Below are 23,008 nucleotides of genomic sequence, written 5' to 3'. Positions count from 1 at the left end.
TATTTTACGCACAGGACCGGACTTAGAAGTCTAAAGGCCCTAGGACAACTAGGAAGTGGATACCTCTCATTAGTTTCCAAATTAATTTAACTATTTTTCAGCTGGGTACCTATTTCATAGGTATACGTATATAATTATATTTATTGCGGAACAAATTAACTTCTTTTACGAAACGTAGACACATATGTGTACAGAAATCATAGTTACTTGTATTTAACTATATATATTTTATTTAAGAGCCTATTCCAATAGAAGAAAATGAAAATAAACATGTGTTCCATGCTATTTGGTAATAGCTAAGCTATATTGTTAATTACAAACAGTAAATTAACATATATTTATTGATAATATAATACCATGCCACTAAACTTCTTCTATCAACTATTTTACTTCCAAAGTAACATCCCATAACACTTTCGTTGACGTTAAAAATGCAATTAATTATTCGCGAATTCATAAGGAATATCATAGATAATTCAAGCTCTCGACCAATTATGTCGCGTCAATTGGATGTCAAATGTTTATTTGGCGTTTGTCCTCTTGTGAAAAAAAAATTAAACAAGAACTCTTTGCAGTGCAAAATATAGCAGAGCTATTAGCCAATCGGATGGAATATGTTAGTCTATGGTCTATGGTTTGTTTATCTTGTTTGGAATAGGGTTTAGCAATTAAGTTGAGCTAAAGTGCTTTGTAAGTGGAAACTAAATATTAAAAAAATCTATTAAAAATATATTAGGTCTCTTTCACATTACAGGCTCCCAAACTAGCTGCTTTTTCTTCATTGTGCCTGAAGATGTAGCGATGGGGTTCACCACGTACTTTGGTTTTGCTCCGAGGATTTTTAAAGGTACACCTCCATGCTGGAGCCAATAAATATATTTTTATAGCCAACCATTTTCAAGTTAACGCAAATCAGGCGCGGTCCGGGAACCATATTTTCGTAAAAATAGTTAATTATTTTTTCGTACATTCGAAATAATGTTTCGTTTATTAGTTAAGTCGACAAAATACTTGAGAGTACTCGAGATAATTATAGACGTTTCAAATATATTTAATTAATTAATTAAAATTAATTAGAATAAAATACTTCCATTTGATAAAACCATCACCAAGTCTCCCATATTTAATAAATGACAAACACCCCTTAAGTCTTTAGTTGCGGACCGCTCCTAAATCGACTAACGTATTTACATTTATTATGTAAATACGTTTATATAACGTATGTACGTTTACATTTGTATTATTATTAAATACTTAAACTAAGTATGTATTAGTAATTTGTTTTTTTCAGTTATGAATGCGTTTCACTTTTTGAGTGGGGCAAAAAGATCCATATCGGTCTGCATGTAGCAATCGCAATATATTTTTTGTATAATGTTGTGACGTCATAATTGGCACGCACATTTCCAAGATTAAACGATTACAATTTTCTCTGTTGTTATATGAGTGAGACTGGTTTCGTACATAAATATACGAGACGCAAAGACTAGAAATTAAAAAAAGAAAGTATTTTATTTTTATTCAGGTAACGATCACCGCGTAGGATTTGGATTTCGTTTCGGCAACCACGCCGATCTCCAAATTTTGTACGAATTCGGTCCTCAAACATCAACAAAACCATTAAAAGAAATAAGTGAGTTACATTGTTTCTTTAATACCTTCTTACGTTATATAATAATAAATATAGGTATAAATAGCTATAATTTGAAAATTATAATAAAAACAGAAATATTTAATCCATTTAGGCGATTTGATTATCGCAATAAAGGATAATTTATTAAGCTATTCGACTTTCTAAGTACATACTTAATGCATATTTTAGTGTGAGTTTCCGATTGTTTTGAACTAATGCTATAACACTTTACGAGTGAATTATAATTTAGTATAAGACGCGTGCAAGTAAACGCATTGATATTACTTTTTGATTTTAACTTTAATTTGCCTACTTTTATTTTTAAATATAATATAAAAGAACACCTTACTTTTATTTCTTAGTTCTTTTCGAAAACAATCATAGCAGCACCCAGTAAAGCATGTGGGTACGACAATAGCCCAAGGATTTACGATCAAAATTCTCAGCCTCAGAATTCTGAATTGCCGTTACATTTAAATATATCTCTTATATTTTGATTTATAACATGTATATTTCTTATTCTTCTTCAGAAGTTCCATCAGCTCCTCTGAGGCAGCGAGAAGCGAGACGTCCAGTCATTGATTTTCTACTTAGAACTGGTATCCTAACGCGGTTATCGTATCGGAATGGCATTCTACTCGAGAAGAAAGCTGAAGTTAAGAATACGTAAAAAAATATATACATCTATATAAACCTACGTTACAGACGAATACCTTAATTAGCCTTTCAAAAACAGATAACAGCCTAGTCTTTTTACTAAGCAGTTTCACTTAAGTCGCAATTTCTTATATATAAACTCTATTCCAACCATAACAGGAGAAAAGCCAAATAAACAACTTTTGACAGCAAATTGACGCGATATAATTGGTCGAGAGCTTGATTAATCAGTGATATTCATTATGGATTTGCAATTTGCCGTTTTGCACGTCCACGGAACTGTTATCGGAATTATAGAAGTAAAATTAAAGTAGTTTTGTATTATAAATAAAGACTTATTAATCAAAGAACTCTAGGTAGTGCACAATATAGCTGAATTATTAGCAATCGTATGAAATACGTAAATCTAAGGTTTGTTTATCTTTTTTCCTACTTCCATTGGACTAGGTTATATGTGCAGTATATTACAATAATTTTATAAATTATGTTCTAACTTAACATAATAAATATAAAAAGCATAATTTCAGGAGAGTCTAAACAAATACTGCATTTTATAAAAGGAAGATGAATTGACTAAATGGTATTCAAGCCGTTGGATGAACGAAGCCTTTTAATAAAACGACTAGGCTGTTAATTAAAAAAGCTAATTAAACTATAATTGGTGACATACTGTTATAACATTGTAAATTGACTGTTGAAGTCATAAATTCTAATGGGAGGGTAAACCACTACGTTACGTAACGCGTTACGGCGGCCATCTGTCAGGCTTCCCTTTCTCTTACGCATACAACAGCGGTAGGCAAGCTAATCCTCTCACTCTAACCCACAGCACTAGCTATATTTCGGACAGTTTAAGTTATCACTTCTGTCGGTAGTCCCGAGACGCACGTGTATTTATTTTCACTCAACGATATTAATAAGCTTTTGTATTTAGCTCATAAGTAAATGTAAAAGATCAAGGTCAACTTATACCCGACAACCTCCCCCCCTCACTTTCCCATGGAAAACAGTGTAATAATAAAACAACATATTTATTTTCCTCGATGTTTTAATTTTTATCAAAAATGTTCATCTTATACTTATCTGTACACGCCGTAATGGCGAAACGAGCTCCTCTTGGTAGGTTAAATAAACGGAGTAATTAGAAAACTACATCACCTACAACTAATGCCATTAAATATTTGTTACAAAAATCCATTTTAACACTGATTCAATATAAACGTTGAGAATATTTTCTTTATTCTTCGAATAGAATAAATATCAGGAGCTTTCATTATTTATGTTTGCATAGACAAGAGCGAAAACTAAAGCCAGTTCACTGAGTACACGCACACTAGGAAAGTAGTATGACATTATGGAGAGTCAAACGTAGCCGTCACACACGCTTACATACATCCATACATACATACATATATACGCACATAACAATAGGCTATTTGACTAGTTTTTAAAATCCATTTTATATTATTTAGTAGAGGTTAAGGAACCCAGTTTAAGTTGTTTTTTTTATTCTAGTACATATTTGCTGAAAAATATCAAATTAAATATTCCATATTTAAATAGCGCGGGAATACGCTACTTTGACACATATAATCCACATACAGTAGGCAAACGAGGTTAACAAGCAAGTGACGTCATCATAAGCCCGACCAATCAGGAGCGTTTTGTGTCACGTGGCAAACGTTTAAAAAAATGCATTTTTATTTATAGATTTTTGAATAATTTAATTTCAACTTTCGTTAATAAATAACCATTTTTAAACTCATAATACATACTGATTACAATAATTGACACTTTATTTTTCGCATTGTCAAATAGCCTATTTTGTAGTGCGACACCATCTATATTTATGAATGACCTAAGCTTTGAAGTTAGTCCTCATATGGAACCCAATAAAACTTTGGGCCACGACGCATATACTGGAAGTTATACTACGATTTATTAATTATTAGAGACATAAAAAATATTATAATACACGTCGGATCGGATATTATTAGCACACTCATTGATAACTTCATAAATATATATTGTATTATTAATTGTTCAGAAACTTCCAAAGAAGTTCTAAGATCAACTATGACCGATGTGTGCACGATTAACATTTGAGTACAAACGAGTAATTTACATAATATATTTCTATAACATACAGGGCCGGACCGTAATTTTAGGGGGGCCCTGGGCAAACACTACTTAGGGGCCCACCTAAGACATATCTGAACGTAGACTTGAATTAAATGCAGGACTCGCAAGGCTGCAAACCAAACGATCTGTTTAATTTAATAAAGTTATGGATTTTAACGCATTATCGTTTATTTTTGACTTTGACTTGACTAAGCTGGGGCCCCCTTGAATTCACGGGGCCCTGGGCTGAAGCCCAAAAAGCCATATGTTAAATGCGGCCCTGATAGCATATAAGATTGGTACTGCGTATATTTATTGAAATGATAGACTGACAGTCGCCCAGCCTGCGACAAAACGAATTTCATTTCAATCAACTCTTACGATTTACGAATACGGTATTTAACGTTTTTTACGACAATTACAGCGTAAAAATAATAAAAAGTAGTCATTCATTTTTATTTATCTTCCAAAATTAGTTTAAAATTCTTGTAGAATCCTATTTTAATAAAGTGATTTTTAATTAAATTCATTTAATTATCTATATTGAAACAGTGTTACATAGATGTCATTTCAAAATCGTAACCAAACAATATCGTTTTGATATATTATTACTATTTGAATAAATAAATAAAAATAAAGTTATAAAAAAATGTTATGTTGACCTAATAAATAGTTACATAATTTTATAAAAAAAAATACAATTTCAACGTTACTTTGAAATGACAACAAAATAGTCAAATTGTTTCCCGCCATTGCAGCAACAAAATGGCGGATGACATAAATATAAGCAGGCTCTAAACTTTGAACGATTATTTTATTAGTTTAAGTAAATACATTTGATTTAAATATACAATATAAATTATTATCACTCAAGAACTCGTTTAATTTTACAATTTTTTTTATTCCAAATAATCCAGATGTCAAAATTTTATAAAATAATTTGTCAACGAAATGTGAAACAGGTATCCAAGGATTCATCAGAAAAATCGAGAAGATTTTAGCATTTATCCATTACTACATAACTTAAATGAATCCTTAAAATTTTACGTTAATGTCAAATTTAGAGTTCTGAACTGATAGGGTAAATCATTTCTTCAAATTAATTAAATATCTTGAAAGGAATGGCTGTATGGAGCTATGTCTTTTCTAAAAGAGCATGCTAGCATGCTCTATTTATGTGTTATGAAAGAAAATATTCTATGAGTTTTCGAACTATCGCCCATACTGGTATATACCATTTAACACGTAAGATCGATATTAAAAATATATAATATATCTGCCCTTATTTGAATAGTACATTATTTAAGCAGGGGTTATATGTTTTATATTTGTTAAGCGATAATAATCTTTATTGTATTTAACCAAGTGTTAAGTTAGTGTAAATATATAAGCTTATATACAAAGCAATGTGCAATAAATAATTATATAAATACTATTCATGTGAATTCCATTCATTATCTTCAAATTCCTCATCAATTCTTGTTTATTAATCAAATAATAATAGTTTAATTGGATTATTTGTTTAAACTAGCGTCACATCTGTGCGATTAACCAAGTACAAGCCGAATGCATTCACCGTCATGCAGTTGTGGCCGTAGCATTACATTTCTTTTACGTCAAGGTTGCGTTTGGTGAAATTGTTTAACAATCGCAACTAAGCAAATCGAATACATCGTAGATTTTCCAAGGCTGCGACTACACCAGTGCCAGGACGCAAAATAACAAAAAAAGAAATTATTTGGTCGGTGTCACCTATGTGGTCGCTGTCTTCATAAATAGTGCTACAAACCGATCGCTCGGTAAAAATATTCAACAAAAGCAACGTATTTGTAAAGCTACGTCAACACCAGCGCACTGCCTCTTTGCCTCTGTCTGTAATATCGCCAGATATTGCTTAATTACACAGATGTCATATAATTTTATAAATTAAACGTCGCCCTTAAATACGTTTCAAATTATTTAAATAAGTATTTAAGCGAAATTAATTTCACTACATATACATAATACGACATTATTCTTAACAAATAGATGTTTACATAATATATTAAAATATACATCATAAGCAAATCCTTGAAGAATATCATCAATTCCAAATAAAATCACACCATTGCCTTGTTAGTAGTAAAAATATTTAAAAAAAAACAAATACATATCATCAATAATATACATTATTAGAAATTAATAATACATCTAAACTTAACATTAATATACAATATACAAGCAATAAAGGTTAGTGCATATTATATATATATACAAAAAAAAAAAACAAAAAAGTCCATCAATAATTATTGTGTAATATCATGTACATATTATTTATATTTTAACATTAGTCTTTTTCGTAAATGGCATTACAATTTTGAACATTAAATAATAATAAAAAAAATATATATCTACAACACTAACTTATCCACAGACTTCTCCTAAAATTTATTACAAGAAACTCGACAATGAGAACTGTCAATATTTTATTAACATATACACAAAACTCAGAACTATTTTATATAACAATAGAGTTTAAATTAGAACATCAATTGGAAACTTAAATCCTATTTATTACAATATTTATTTAATTTTACTTACAGCCTATTCCATCCGAAGAAGGAACAGAGATAAACAAAACATAGTTTTACACATACCATGTGATTTACTGATAAATCTTCTACATTATGCACTGCAGACAGTTCTTGTGTGATATATCTTCACTTATAATACAGTACCAAAGCTCGACCAATAATATCACGTCATTTCAAGGTCCAAGTTGTTTATCTGTCATTACTGATCCTCCCCCTCTGGTTGGAATAGGCTACAGGTAATATAATTTTAAATATAAAGGCTCGCATTCACTGAAACTATTTAAAAAACAAAACAAACATCTGTGTTTGCAACTGATTGCTGTTACAACAACGTTTAAACATTTCTATTTTTGTCACCAACATGTGTTCACAGCTTAACACTATTTTAATCTTACAATTGACAGTTCCCAAAGTACCGCCTACGATCAAGTCAGGTAACCGAGGAGGTTAAATTAATTTTGCTTAACGCAGGAACAGAACCCTCTCTAATTAAAATGTAAAACAAATAACTATGACAGAAGGATATTTATTTATTTATTTAAACACAATAAGAAGCTGGCCGTTTCAGCTACCAAATGGCTTAAAATGAAAGCTGATTGTTAGATTAAAAAATTACAACGACTCATAGAGAATATATTCATTTTCTAGAGTGTTGCCACTAAATTAATTAATAATGATTTAACTGAGCTAAATAGAAACTAAAATATCATTATTGGTTCCGCGCAATGCAAAATTAATTCAACCAAAACGTCTCGTACAACCTCGTCACATCTTTTACAGACGGACGGACATGCGAAAATTCTATTTATTTAAAATAAGCTCTTGTGATTCGATTGAAGATGTAATTTTCTCTTAAATACGATTATGACATATTAAAACTCCGTAATAAAATCTCTCATGCTGTCTCTTTCTTGTATCTGTCAAATTCACTGTCAAAATAAAAAAAATATACTAAATCGATAGTTGTTAAATAAAATTTAAAGGAATTTAAGCCGATATTTTAAATGCCAAACCGGCGAACCACGGCGAGAAATCCAAAGGTGTATTTTTCCGAAACGTAATTAAAAACGTATTTATTTTGACTAGTGTCAAATTGACATCTGTCAGACTGACGTTTGTAAATTTGACAAACTTTTTGTATTAAGTGGAAAGAGAGGCACTACCCGAGAGATATTTTACGTGTAAGTTTTATAATAGTAATGGGAATTGTGACGCAACGGGATCTTAATACTAAAATTACATTTGACTTGTGGACGTTATTCTCATGTCCTATTACGTTCGGAATTCAAACTGAAATTAAACAGTATATACATCGTTTATTAGAATGTTTAACTAACAAATGTAACATTGCGAAACATCCTGTATTTCACGAACTTTTGTGACACATTTGTTAGCCACGAAACATTATACATTAAGAAAAAAAATCATATCACTATGGACACTGAGGATCCTTATACAACTTGACAATATCACTCGTAGTTCTTAAGTTACGTCGTAAGAGGTAGAATACACACATACATAATATGTATCATGAGCCTATTGAAATATTTATGTATAATAATGTTTAATTTCAGCTTCCAAATTCTGTAAATTCGCCATTAATATCTTCTTTTCATAGTAATATTTAACACATATTTACCAAGCCAAATAAAACCTCGAGCTTCAAAAAATAAGATTCAATATTGAAAATATAAATTCTCAAGGTCAAACCGGCGTCATTACAAAGGTTACGTAAAATTGATAAAAAAAATACACCGAATTGACTACACACAGACGCTCAGTTTTGTTACATATGATTTAAAAACGACCGTTTTGTTTTTAACAGGTAACCCATATAATACTCTATCTCTGCCAATTTGTGTAAGAAAGAATATTTTCTCATGAATTTCTTTTTTTTTTTCGTTTTAATAAACAGATAGACACACAGTTACGATAAAGAAAACTTCAAACAACACAGGATTATAAAGTTGAGTCTTAAAAGTTTTTATAAACAAAATAGTCGCGTTCTTATGTAAGCTCACTGTTTTTAACATCAAAATTTATAATTTTCGTAACATCCCATACACACATCATTATATTGGAATGCACTTCTAAACAAGAAAATAAATGCTACTCGACTCGTTCAATAATTGAGGTCGGTTTCATGCGTGAGTAACCATCACAAGTTATATGTCCACAATTATTAATAAATACAATTTGTTATGTATTATTTGCAGTAATACTGAATTTATTGATTACAATATTAATTAGCAAGTATTAATTTCGCATCATTACGCGATAAACAGCAATGAATATCTTTTTAAAATTTGACTCTTGTAATATACCACGAATATAAAAAAAAATCAAATAATTCTCCCTCAAAACAAAGTTATATAAAAAAAGAAATATTAATCAAAGCCATAATTTTTCACTTACAATTTAAATTCCAATAACATCACATTATAACAGATTAAAAAAAAACGAATTAGTTACGAGACTGTTTAACGTTATTATCGAAACTGGCAACACTCCACTTAAACGTCAATTAAAAACACCAAGTTCTCGAGATGGAATGTCATTAACGATTTAAAAAAACACACATACCTCGTATCGTCCATGATTATTAACCGTCAAAATCAGAATGTTGGTTAACAGTTTCGTTTCAAAACACATATAATAGTATTAACCGCTTAGTATATCACATTCGAATATGCACGGTTTTCACAAAACTAACACAAGCGGTCACACGAATCACGTGCACTAGCTGTCTTGATCCCGTGGAGTGGGGGGTAGACTCTGAGGGCTCTGCGAGAACTGGTTGACCATTTTACTCTGCATCATGTTGAGCAAAATATCCGAATACTGCTCGATGAGAGACATCGCCGGGTTTCCGGCTGCTGTCGATTCTGAAACAAAAATTAACGTTACATACGAAAAAGATCTTTTAAAATAAATGTTTTATTTCGAGGCATACTAAACACATATCAATATTAAGTATTCGCCAATAATGCTCTGCTAATAAATGTGATGCACATTTCTATTACAAGTGAGACGTCAAACCGTTGGCAGAATTAACGATTTTATGGGTATCTCGACACCAATACCCGTCAACTTTTTACTGGCTCGACACGAGGCTCGAACCCGGCTTCAGCGGCTTCATGACGTCATCCACCATCATCAACGCATCGTTCAATACCAACATTACGGCCGCTACGAGCTTATCTATATACTAATATTATAAATGCGACAGTAACTCTGTCTGTAGCTATTTCACCAAATCACTGAACCGAATTTGATGAAATTTTATATGAAGCAAGCTTGAACTCCAAGGTAGGACATAGGATACTTTTTATGCCAAATACTTGATAACCAACCCCTAAAACGCGAGCGAAATCGCGGTCGACGACTAGTTATTCATATTATGCGTCGGAGATTTTTTATTATAGATATGCAACTGAAAATATATTTATATGATATCGAGAGTTTGATTAGGTGAAATTACATAAAACATTTCGTACCTTTGGCCACGAGATGGTCGAGTCTCTGTCGAGCAGAGTCGACGGCGAGTGCGCAGTCGCCTTCTGAACCGTTCTGCACAGTTACTGCACTTCGAAGGACTTTTTGTGTCTCGAGGATCGCTGCTTCTAGACCTAGAATTTATTAATATTGTAAGTTAATGTTATATCATAATTCTTATTCCATCCATATTGGTATCTATCTACCAAATCACATGAGAGCAGCGTGGTAGAATTAACCCCAAATCTTCTCCTAATTAGGAGACGAGGTCTTAGCCCAACACCAGGACACCTTACCCCAACTTTTTTCATATTGACAACACAAAATCTGCCATGTTTCTTAGATTTGCAGTTTTAAGCTAGTCCTGGAAATGGACATTATGATATGTCAAGTGATACATGACCTGATACAGTGAGTCCTATGACTTACTGTATCAGTCATGTATCACGATAGCATTCCTGCCCAGCAGCGGCACATGGACATCAATATCCTAACGACTTTTCACTTTAGTAGCTTTATCTTTCTGGGTAGATACCACCACATATACTGCTTCCAAAAAGGAACACATATTCTAATTCTTGTCAGGAATGAAGGATGCCACTGTAACAAAAGGCGGAAGAGACCAAACCTCTTAATTCCCAAGGTTAGTGGCGCCTCGGCAAAGTAAGGTATGGTTAATAATCCTTAGCGAACCAATGTTTATGAGCGGTAGTCACCCATCACATATTATCATGCCTCACCGCTTATATCAGCGGCGCAGTCCGGCTCCCGCTGCAGCGATCTGTACAGCTGTACCACTTTACTGGCCGTCCGCGTCAGCTGTTCCGTCAGCGCTGAGCACAGCTGGGACGACGATACTGCTGGGAAAAACACGTTCATGGTAACCAATGTAACAAAAACATCGTATTATTTAACAAACGTTCGTTGTTGTTAATGGAGTAGTAGGAGTTACACACCGATTTTCCTCTTTTATCATTAGTAATCTGACATTCGGAAGAATAATATAAATATATAAGAATTGTTGGAAAAGGGAAACCAAAGAGTTTAAAAAAAAAAATTATAGTAGCAAAACCCCAAATTAATTAAGGAATTACTAATATTTCTATTTTCCCCTCCTTTTAAGCTTATCAATTGTGTTAGGAGTGGGGACGAGAATAGCTTTAGGGGTCAGGATAGATCATTGCGTTATTGACGCTTCAAAACATGTCGGATTTTTCAGCTTCTTGCCGGTTCTTCTCGGTAGAATCTACTTTCTAAAACGTCAACTCTACAAACAGTTTTGAACATTATCACGACTAAACCGTAACAGAAATTAATGTAGTGGTAGCTTGGGGCCTCGATAAGAGGATACACAGGGAAATATATAGAAGCATACAGTTGTACATACAGTTGGGATCCCCCGGCGAGTCCTTCGGCCGCGGCCTCGTGTTGGCGGTGAGTCGGGCCGTCACCTCGCGCGCCTTCGCCGATATGTCGCGCTCGCTGCCGCTGCGACCTGACCACAACTCAGCATTACCACTGACCCTATTTTATTTACCTCGATTTACAGCTACCTTACATCCTCAGGTGTCAGTAATCGTGACAGTGGGGCGGTGGTACCACCATAGTTATAAAGGTAAATTTCTATGATGTAGAAATGTCTAACGAGAGAGTACCGTGACTCTTACGAATGCAGAATTCTGACCCGTAACGTATCGGGGAGGGGAGGGGGGGTATTTACCGAACTCACCGATGCGGCGCGGCGCGCGGTCGACGGAGGCGGCCCGCGGGCGCTGCGTGTCCTCGGCCTCGGAGCTGGACTCGGAGCGAGCTGAAACAGCCTCTATTCTGTGCGTGTTACGGACTACTGACGCGTGCGCTACGCGTGCGGTTAGTTCGGGTGTCACTGATGCCGTCGCACTCTACACGCGAATAAATAGATCCCAGCCGAGTCGAACCGGTTGGTTAAATGTTACCAGCATAGACAAAAAAATCCCCTAATAATTTACAAAGCGATATAGAAGTTTTTTTTTTTTTCGATCAATGCATCTTCAATATCATATATACAAATTTTATTTTAATTTTTTGAGTCTGACATATGAAGTCAGTCAGCAGTTTTAATATATCTAACTTAATCGTCGAAAACTTTCAATCAATTGAAAATACATTGTTTTATTGGATCACGTAAAAATTTAACAGCCTGTCCGACTGCTACATATAGCCCTCCTCTGCTTTTGAAAGGAAAGCTTATAAAATCCAGTAATCGGGTATCAGTCACACACCGTGTAAATTAATACAAGTTATGGCAAGCCATCTAAATATTAGAACTGTTTAAGTTATTTTGATAATTGCATCTATTTAAATAAAAAATATTTATTAATGAATGGATGTGCAGATTATATTAAACTGTCTAGGCTTTGGCAAATGGCTGTATCGATTGGCATAGTCAGTGTGGGGACATTTGAAATGGATGAGTCATAAGACGGCACTTTCTAAATAGCAACCCTAGTACAGGATTTGAAGTTTACCTCATAATTCCTACATTTCCTTACTGGTAGCGTCGGCAACTGAGTTCATTGGTTATGAACTAAAAAGCTAGTTTCTTAGGCCCTACGGATGTTAACCAACATAAACCTTGACCAAAACACCCAAAGGGTCATGTAATCCTTTAGGGGTTTTTCAACAGTCATGTAAGTATCCATTATTCAGGCGAGTCATCTTTACGAGACACGCTGACTTAATGTCATGTGTATAATGTTTTTATTTTGCATCGGTTTTTTTGTATCCAAATTTATAGAAAGAAGTTCTTATAATTAATCAATCAACGGATTGACATAACAGTAATTTTGACCAAAATCGGACGGACGAATGAGCCACGTGATGAGACGTGGTCACCACCACCCGTTGACATTAGCTTTGTAAAAATATGATGAATAAACGAATGATGATTGGGTGGTAGATAGCCAGATAGGGTTTGCCCAAAGCCCTGACACCAAGGAAAATCATCATAGAAGTAATTTCCGTACCAAAACTTCAGTTTATGCGCGTCACAAATATATCAGCCTATTTTCACGAGAAAACGAAAATACCCAACACTGACTAAACCAAGAGATGTCACTTAAATACCTTTCGATCTTCTGCCAAAGCTAGAACATTCCCCCTCTATTATATAGGAGTACCGTGTGTGTATAAATACCTGCGCCATAATTGTTCGCGAGGCCTCGGCGTCTCGCTGTGTTTGCGGCTGCCTTGTTCGCTGACGATATGGTGGGTCGCATCAGTCCTTGGGTGCGGTTGGTTTGCTGGCGGGGGGGCTGAGGATCTGACTCGGAGTCGCTCTGTGGATGATGCTTTGATTGAAGTATAAAAAATGGATTCTATGATTTGGTGCGAATAACTTTATTAAGGACGAATAACTTTATGGGAGTTCCTTCGCACGAAATTGTCGCACTAACAATACCCATACTTGCTGGCTTGCTATTAAGAGTTTCACTAAAAACATTTTTTCGTGGGATACCCGGTTGGAATAAAGTTGACTTCGATATATTTTATTTATCAAATAACAGACTCAATGAAAGAAATTAACAACGTTTAAGAATAATGAAATAACAAGAAATTATATTGTTAATAATTATCCAGTACAATAACAAAAAATAACTTTTAATAATGTTGTTTTAAACCGTACACAATAGAAAAATAAGGTCGCGTGGAGGTGGAAAAAACGCTTTTTGCTTACGTGAAGACTTCTCCCAGTGCACTCTACTATAAGCCGAAAAAAAAAACTTCGTCCAAAAAATATTAATAACTTTCGTTGGTCCGACCCGAGGTTTTAACACAGGACATCATTATCTGCAGCCTTACAAGAGATCCACGAAGGATAACTTTGACTAAAATAATGGATATATTCATAAAACTCACCTGATTATTCAACACGCCGACGCTCGAGCTCCTCGTCATGTTGGACTTGTTGCCGTACCGCGGCGCCGGCCGGACGAACCCGCTCGGCGACTTGGTCGTGTTCGCGTTCGATTGCTGCGTCGGTTTCGATGCGGCTGTTGGATATTATCATTCAAAATGGATACTTTGATTTTTTGGGTATGTTACGTATCTACGTTCAAAAAACGGTACTTCTTATATCGACTAAGAAATATTTACATTACACTTTAACAGCAATACTACAATATCTATTCGAGCTGATGGTAAATTGTGACCTTCTACCATAAAATAAGATCAATCCACACATTGACAAAAAGCAAAGGCTCTAAAATGGCGATATTCCATATACAGAGACAGTATAGTGTAATCACAGGCACAAAAGATAAATGGGTAGTATCGATGCACGAAAGGTTGATACTGATGATTACTGACGACTGGGTGGTAATTGCACATAACCCTAGCGCCGCCGGCTGAAATATTTGAAGGGACGATAATAACCCAATAATCCAGGATAAAACCTTTTCAATTCGCTACGTATGCCAATCAACTAAAGTTAGAATCTATATTTATACTAATATTATAAATGCGAAAGTAACTGTCTTACCGCGTCACGCTTAAATTGCTGAACCGATTTGGATGACATTTGGTACAGGTACAGTTCGAGTCCCGTGGAAAAAATCAAAATATACTTTTTTCAAGTAGGCTTTTACAAGCACTTTTGAATCGTCATTTAACAAACTATATTAAGTAAAGCTACTACCGGTTGGGAATGTAGATTTTACCGAGCAGAACCGGCAAGAAACTCAGTAGGTACTCTTTTCCAATAGTTTTTTTAGACCTAGACCTACCTATCTTTTTGATTCACTCCTCGGAGGGTCAAATGGGGGGTGGCGGTTTGTGTGATAAGGTAGGTAAAAGTTTCTCACGGCTAAAGCCGCAGGTTCAGCTAGTATTTATATATATATATATATATATATATATATATATATATATATAATTAAATAATATGAATACTTACCTAGATATAAGTTGAGTAACATATAATTACCATTAAATCTATATCTTAATCTAAAATTTAATTAACAAAATATAGCTACATGAAGTGACATACTTTTTATATATGTACATTAAACCTTCACAGTTATATGATTAATGAATATATAAAGCTCTAATTAATTAATCACTAATTACTAAACATGCAAGTAATAATAATAATAATAATAATAGGATTTATTATTAGCTAGAGAATTATCTACATTTTATTTCAAATACTGAACAGTAAGCCCTCAAATTTAGTAAAAAAATTAATAAAATTTTTATTAATCTTAACAATACGTTACTTACATAAAAAAAAGCCCCTGGAACCCTAAACTAGGACACCCTGTTGTATCTTAGGGGCCAGTGAATGATTAAAGTTCAGTTTAATCCCGGTCACCGTGTAATATGATATCAGAACATATTAAACAATTATATATATTCCATACTCCCTTCTATCGTAATATAATGGAAGACTAGCACAATGTGTCTGGTGGCAAATGATCACCAGCTGCTATAGTCATTAAACCTCCCTTGTAACGCCAAAGCACCACCAACCTTTGAAACTAAGAATATAAAAAGAGACAGAGGCCGAAAGGGAAAAGGAGAGAGGGGGGGAGCGAGAGGGAGAGGGAGCGAGAGAGGGAGCGAGAGAGGGAGCGAGAGAGGGAGCGAGAGAGGGAGAGAGAGCGAGAGAGAGGGAGCGAGAGAGGGAGCGAGAGAGGGAGAGAGAGAGGGAGAGAAAGAGAGATGAGAGAGAGAGATAACTCTTTAGCGATAAGGTTGTTCTGTACTCATATCTATTATTTTATTTACAATGTAATTATTTTTCTCACTGTGCACTAAAGTGTATTATTATTAATAATGTACAGCATTTGTTTCACCATAACAATATCTATCGCGTTGGAATAACACACAATAATGTGTACTATCGTGTCGACAAGCGCTAGTGTCAAAACAAATGTATACATTTCGTTATATGACAGCACCAAATCTACATCGAATATAAAACACCACCACCACAAAAAAAACATATAAATTAAACTATAAAAAGTGTACAAGTGCACGAATTACAAATCATTTTACCATATACTAAACGTCAAGCACCACTCGACCATCTACCACCACCGTGTAACCACCACTAAGCTACCAACCTTGTGGTGTTCTAGGCGCTGGCACGGGTTTGGCTGCGAGGTCCGACAGCGATATCGCACGTCTCATTCCCGTCTCTTCGGGCTCGGAAGGTGAGAGATGGTTACGCGCTGTCACATCGATCAATTTATAATCATGCAATGCTAACAATTTGGTCAAACGTTTGATCCAATATTAAAAACACTGGCAGACAATTTTAATATAAAAAAATGTGTATAAGTTACTTATTTTAATAATCATTATTATTGCCAACGTTTCACCCAATTTGGAACAAACAAATTAAGCGAAATAACTTTTCAAAACCGTGCATCATCGCAACAAAAATCATAAATCAAAGAGATCATGCTGACATCGCAAAAATAATTAAGGCAACGATTTGTGAAATGTTGTGACGCCAAACGTCAAAAGCATAAATTATATATTTTCCTCACAAGAAATCACAAATTACCTAAAGCTCTTCCTAAAAACATCTATACAATAGGGGTTGTAAGACCAAAGAAAAATCTAGAAACGAAGCGCAAATAAAAGGGACCGACACGACATAAAGTTCATGCGAATCCAACCTGTTATAGGGTAAAATTTCGACGGTAGCACTGGAGCATGACCTATGGGCAGCTTCCGAACCAAGCCCCTTACGCCATTCCCTGAATTTAAAACCGGCCGAATTCTACTCGAAGACGCAATGTATTGGTTATCCATGTACAGCCTTGGTGCCGGGACACGAATTATTCTTCTAAATGGAGTTTTTGGTCTATTGAAACCGTAAAAGGTCATTCGCTTGGGTGAATTGGTACAGCTCGAGCTTGTGGTTGACGATTCATAATTCTCACTGTCTAAATGTACGTCTGTTTTCGGTATAACCATTTCGTTGTATACCCTTTGTGGAAGTGATTTCGGTGGTTTTAAAATGTTTTGAAATGTGTTATTCAGTTGAGTCTTCGGTTCAGGTAATTCTTGTTCTTCTATGTTCTCATTACCGGCTTCGTTGGACACATCAACACCTTCTACCGTCAAGCCGATTTGATCGGTATCGAGTATGTCCGGAAGACTCAAATTCCGTTTTATCTCTTTCTGATCGGAATTATCGGTGTCAGTGTCCACTTCCTCTAGTGTCAACGATGCAAAATTAGGAACAGTGGTTTGTTTTGTAGCTAATTTTTCAAATTTTCTCGATAAAACTTTGACTACACCTTTACCGTCGTTGATATTAGCTTTCAAAGGTCTCATGCGCCATTCTTTAAGTATTTTCTCTTGCAATATTTTCCGTTCTTCCATTTCGACTAGTTTGTTAATTATTTCTAACTTTCGCTCAATGTATTTAAACTTTTTAACTTCATCACTCTCTTCCGGTGCAATATTTTCTTTGGATTCGATATTCTGACGGCTGTGGCAAGGCATATCTAAATCGTTTTTGGCGAATTTAAAATTCTTTTGATCTTTAAGTGACTTACTATAGCATTTATTTTCTTGTTCTGCGTAATAGTCTAGAGAATCCTTCGCAAAGTCATGGCTATCTTCGATAACATCTAGAGAGTCCACGCTTACATGTTTCATCCTTTCGATTCTTTGCATTGCATAGACTTCAAGACTGTCTAATTGAATTTCGGATCTGTTTTCATTAACGTCTTTTTCTTTGACGAAAACGTCAAATGTTTTCTCGGAATTATCTGGCGGTTCTTCCAAATTTGAATTTTTGTCTTCTTGTTTTTTGTTAGAAATGAAATTTTTATTATGCAAGCCATCTAATTTAGCTTTGTATTGTGAGGATATGGAAGAACTGAGGGCTGATTTATCTAAACCAGCTTTTAACCGATTGTTAAGCTTGATAGATGATGTTCGTTTAATAGGTTTAGGGGGTTTATGGGGCACGAATTCCATTGTTATTTTAACGTTGTTATTTTTCTGTCCGGAATCCCTTTCAAGGCTTTTCGTCGCGTTGTTATATTTTGTAACATTTGCTTTCTCTTTGTTTAGTTGATTTTTATTAACTTTACTTTGAGTATTTTTCCTTATTTGGTCTTCAAATTTCTCTAGATTTTTCTTTACGTGTGAATTTCGTTTCTCCATTAGATTTTTCAAGGGATTTGGTTTAGATGCTGGTTCTAATACTACTTCGAAGCTACAACTTTTCGATTTAACCATCGTGCTTTGATCACAACCTTCCATTTGACTTTTATACTTATGTTTGTCTGCAAATTTTGGTTGGAGGGATTTACTTGTATGTGCCATATAGTCTCCTTGATTTAACCTTGGTATTTCATCCATATTTTTCTTATCCTTGTTATATTGTTGTATATTACTTCCGTCAAAATAATACGCGATATTTTTTGCTGGTGGTGGTTGTTTTGATGCGGAGTCGTATAAACTTTTAGATCTTGTAACAGTTTTGTGTCCAGAAAATTCTGCTGCTGGAACTTCGAATCCATAAACCTTATGAATTGGAGGTTTCGGACTAATGACGAGTGGTACTTGGTCTTTAAAATCTATTCTGGGACTAGAACCTTCAGCAAAATAATTGTTGTACATATAACCACTTAAATGAGGTACATTATTTGGACTCGAGCCGTAGCTCTTCGATGAATTATCGAATTCGTAACAGCTCTGGCTGTTGGGTACTCCTATAGGATTGTTTTTAGAACGTATAGTTTTAGTTCCTTCGAACAACATTTCTAAAGGAGCACTTTTTGTACACTCAGAGTCATCAGACAAAACACTTTCCAATGAATTACAATTAGTTCTCGACAAATGATTATCATTATCGATAAATTCGTCTGACAAGACAGATTCTTGACTGCAACTCGTTTTCATATACTTCTTCTGATTTAAGAAGAAACTTGCGCTGCTGTGTCTATGGTTTTCTAAATATCTCATATCCGGTTCGTTGATATTTTCGAATGAACAATTCTGCGAATCGTTTAAATTATACCGACTATCTGTGAATTTAGCTTGTTGGAAAGCAACTTCGTTGCCGTATTTTAAGAATATTTCGTTTGATACACTAGAACAATTAGAGTGATCACTCAGCACGGATTCATTTGATCGCGTAACGCATCGTTTCGTTAAAACACTTTGACATCTATACATGGAGTAGTTAGGATTCATGTCTTCATCTATGATATCATCTAATGGGGTATTTGATGGCATATTTCGCGGCAATGTCGAACTCTTTTGCGAGACACACAGTGGTTTTACAGGAACCGTCGGCTTGTCATAGGTTCCGCCATATATTTCATAGTTCGAAACTGCTCTACGTGGCATGCCATTCGTTTTATTGTGCTTCTTGCATATTTTCTTAGAATAAAGCTTATTTTTGCAACTAACATCCTGACTTAAACTACAATCTTCTAACGAATCAGATGAAAAGTTACCGTCGTCTCTCTCTTCTATTTCTTTAGTCGGTTGCAGATCTAAATCATTTTGCGCATTCGGTTCGAATTCATCTAAATCCCCGTACTTTTTTGTTATCTCAGCGATCATTTTTTCCGTATCACTTTTGATAGTATCAACGATATTCCTACTATCTTTGATCTTATTTTCTAAGCCAACAAAGAAGCTAAGCGAGTTTCTTTTTCTAGAATCGACTTTGTTTTCTCTCGGTTTATCAGTCATTTGGTTATTATTCTGATTCTGAGCGACTTTGTCTGCCCATTTGCACTCTTCGGATACAGGAGAAACGGGACAGGATTTATAATTCTTGAATATACTTCTCGCATTCGGTTTGGGCGTTTTTGGTTGCGGTTTCTCATTGAGATTTAAATGGAAATTACGTGGCGGTAACTTGGGCGGTTCTTTACTTGTGTCGCACGCGGTCGGAAACAGACGATTAAAAACTTTCGACACGGGCTTCTTACCCATATCTATTGTGAACGACATATTCGGTTTTTGGGATATATTTTCCTTGAATACAACCGGTTTCACTGTTGGCGGTAGATTTATATTTCTCTTGGGATTCTGTCCAGATTCTAAGTTGACTCGAGGGGGTATGTACGGAGGTATATTGTCGAAATATTCAGGTATCATTTTATGGTTTAAATTCGCGGGAATGGCGTAAGGGTTTTTGTTACGATAATCCAAATTAATATTCTGATAGTTGAGGCTATCAAAATAGTTGGTCGATATGCTCTCTAGATTTTCTTCGGGACATATGGGGGGGTTAGAAAATCCTGGTCAGCGTTAAGGGAGGAACAATCTTTGTTAGTAAGAAATACACATTATCCTAAATATATAAAATTTATGATCTTTAGCGATTCATAATTTTACGTGACATATTAAAATCTTTTATAATTTTTAACTTTATATACTTATTTTGTTACAGATAACTTCTTTCGTAATTTTATCAAATGTATATTTTTGTGAAGTGTACTAAAAATTAATGCAATAACAAATTATTTTAATAAATCATCAGACATACTTATTATGTATTTATTTATCAGAATAATATAATATATCACATCCGAACACGTTAACTACATAGTTAACGTTCATATGTGTAACAAATCATTCAAATTTCAAATATGTTTTTGTCGTGTTAGTAATCTTACAATAAAAATCTACCCCAAGTGCTTATTTAAAAACGTAAACTTGGAGAAACTTTTAGCGTGTCCAGCAGGTGATTTACGATATATATTTCAAATTAATAAACTTCGTTAAATTAATGTAATGAGAATTTTAATTGTGATACAATTAAAAACCTCGTACAAAGTGTGTCTAAAAACTGATCAGTGATTTGAAATTTTATAAACTCACCATAAGGTCTAGAATTGCTCGGCACGGCCATAGACACGGGTCTATTTCGTCGGGAGCCATCCTTCTCCGGTATGTAGGACAAATCGGTCGTCGACTGACTCGATTTTAAATTCGACCGGAACGCCACCTGAGGTGTTCGAATTCGAATTTATTTATTTTACCTTAAATTTTGTCGAAGCCTATCACAAGGCCACGTTAAATAATAAACATAGTTTTATGTCACATATCATACAAGAACATCGGTGGCAAGTCCGACCGATCACTAGTAGAATCGGTCTTAACACAAATTCTACTAGTGGTCAGTCAGCAGACTCCAGTGATTTTTGAAAAATGTATAATCGTAAGACAAGTGCCCGCGGCGCCGGCGGGCGGTACTCACGCTCTCGAGCTGGCGGCGCGTCTCGCGGATGCGGCGCTGCAGCTCGTCGCGCCGCCGCGCCGCCTCGGCGTCCCGCGGGGCCGGCGCGCGCGACAGGTGCTGCGCCGACAGCGACTTCGTGCCTGCGAGGTATCTTTGTATATCTAGGTATAGCCGACTTGTGACTGTCTCACTAGCTGTCTCACTACCTTTGCTGACAGACATTCGAATGTTCAAATTCATTTGCAATACGGTTATTACCACGATATGAGTATCTCCAAATTCTATGTCGGGAAGGCTTTACTGATCAATGAGTTACCCAGCGAAGATTTGTCAGATTCTGGTATTCGAAATAATTATTTATAAACACGAAAGCAAACATTATGTACGTTAGTCCCTTCTACATACACACGCTTCTAAGAACACAAACATTTGTCTGTTGCCTGAATGTAAGTACTGAGGGAGTTACCCGATTGCGGGGTGTCCTGATCGGGGTTCCCGCTGAGGCTGTCGAAGGCGGATCGGATGTAGCTCTGTCGGCCGGCTCGCTCGAGCGACTCGCACGAACCGGACAGCGGGTTCCGATCCGCGTTATCACCGGACGGTGTCGAAACCTGATGTAATTTTTTTTTAAATGTTAAGATTTGAAAAAGGAACGGCATGACATTTAAAAATTAATGTACATAACATGTATTGACGAGTACGAGTGAAAGTAATTGTGAAAGAGTAACTACTGAGTTTCTTGCCGGTTCTTCTCGGTAGAATCTGCATTCCGAACCGGTGGTAGCTTTACTTAAAATAGTTTGTTAGATGACGATTCAAAAGTACTTGTAAAAGCCTTCTTGAATGAAGTATATTTTGATTTCGAATAAAGAACAAAATCGTGATGGTGCAACCGGAAGTTACGATATTCATAATTAATTTAATTGTAATTATTTGTTACTAGCCGTCTTTTCATTATCAATTTTAAACAATAATAGCAATGCCCCAAATTAATTGAGGAATTACTAATATTTCTATGTACCCCTCCTTATAAATTTATCACTTGTGTTAGGAGCGGGGACGAAATAGCCTTAGTGGTCAGGATCAACCCTGCGACTTTTCACATTGCACATGGTCCATTAACCACTGCGCTATTGACGCTTATATCAATTAAACGTCGTAAATAAATATCAAATTAATTTAACGTTATTTAGTTTTTGTAAAGATATTCACGGTGAAGTAAGTCTCCGATAAAATCAAGTCGCGGATCATTATATTACTAATGTAAAGTAAGTAAGCTGTATGGCACAAAATCGTACACAGTTTTTGGTCCTTCGAGCC

General features: G+C 35.0%; 3 protein-coding genes across 14 annotated transcripts in view; 1 reads left to right on the top strand and 2 right to left on the bottom strand.

The window, feature by feature from the left end:
• The window catches only part of LOC113391592 (scavenger receptor class B member 1-like), a 352,256-nt gene that overhangs the window by 121,051 nt on the left and 208,197 nt on the right, over positions 1 to 23,008 (top strand). The gene's annotated exons all lie outside the window — the stretch shown is intronic.
• The window catches only part of LOC113391582 (mitogen-activated protein kinase-binding protein 1), a 124,807-nt gene continuing 110,623 nt past the window's right edge, over positions 8,825 to 23,008 (bottom strand). For 5 of the 12 annotated variants that reach the window (XM_064219976.1, XM_064219983.1, XM_064219984.1 and 2 more), the window contains 11 exons: positions 22,155 to 22,299; positions 21,707 to 21,828; positions 21,328 to 21,454; positions 16,584 to 16,691; positions 14,377 to 14,510; positions 13,655 to 13,796; positions 12,200 to 12,301; positions 11,867 to 11,974; positions 11,220 to 11,339; positions 10,482 to 10,613; positions 8,825 to 9,869 (listed from right to left, as the gene is read on the bottom strand). In XM_064219976.1, coding sequence (XP_064076046.1) covers positions 9,724 to 9,869; positions 10,482 to 10,613; positions 11,220 to 11,339; positions 11,867 to 11,974; positions 12,200 to 12,301; positions 13,655 to 13,796; positions 14,377 to 14,510; positions 16,584 to 16,691; positions 21,328 to 21,454; positions 21,707 to 21,828; positions 22,155 to 22,299 — 1,386 coding nt within the window. In that variant the 3' untranslated portion in view covers positions 8,825 to 9,723. The remainder of the gene's footprint in view (positions 9,870 to 10,481; positions 10,614 to 11,219; positions 11,340 to 11,866; positions 11,975 to 12,199; positions 12,302 to 13,654; positions 13,797 to 14,376; positions 14,511 to 16,583; positions 16,692 to 21,327; positions 21,455 to 21,706; positions 21,829 to 22,154; positions 22,300 to 23,008) is intronic. The other 7 variants (XM_026627583.2, XM_064219978.1, XM_026627584.2 and 4 more) reach the window with 7 other exon arrangements.
• Positions 16,702 to 20,792, bottom strand: LOC135194480 (uncharacterized). Its single transcript, XM_064219985.1, has one exon. The coding sequence runs from the start codon at positions 20,599 to 20,601 to the stop codon at positions 17,086 to 17,088; it is 3,516 nt and encodes a 1,171-aa protein (XP_064076055.1). The 5' UTR covers positions 20,602 to 20,792; the 3' UTR covers positions 16,702 to 17,085.

Source organism: Vanessa tameamea, chromosome 30 (genome assembly GCF_037043105.1).
Source record: "Vanessa tameamea isolate UH-Manoa-2023 chromosome 30, ilVanTame1 primary haplotype, whole genome shotgun sequence".
Classification (NCBI taxonomy): domain Eukaryota; kingdom Metazoa; phylum Arthropoda; class Insecta; order Lepidoptera; family Nymphalidae; genus Vanessa; species Vanessa tameamea.
Note: the sequence above shows the minus strand (reverse complement) of the source record. Positions and strands in the feature narration are given on the sequence as shown.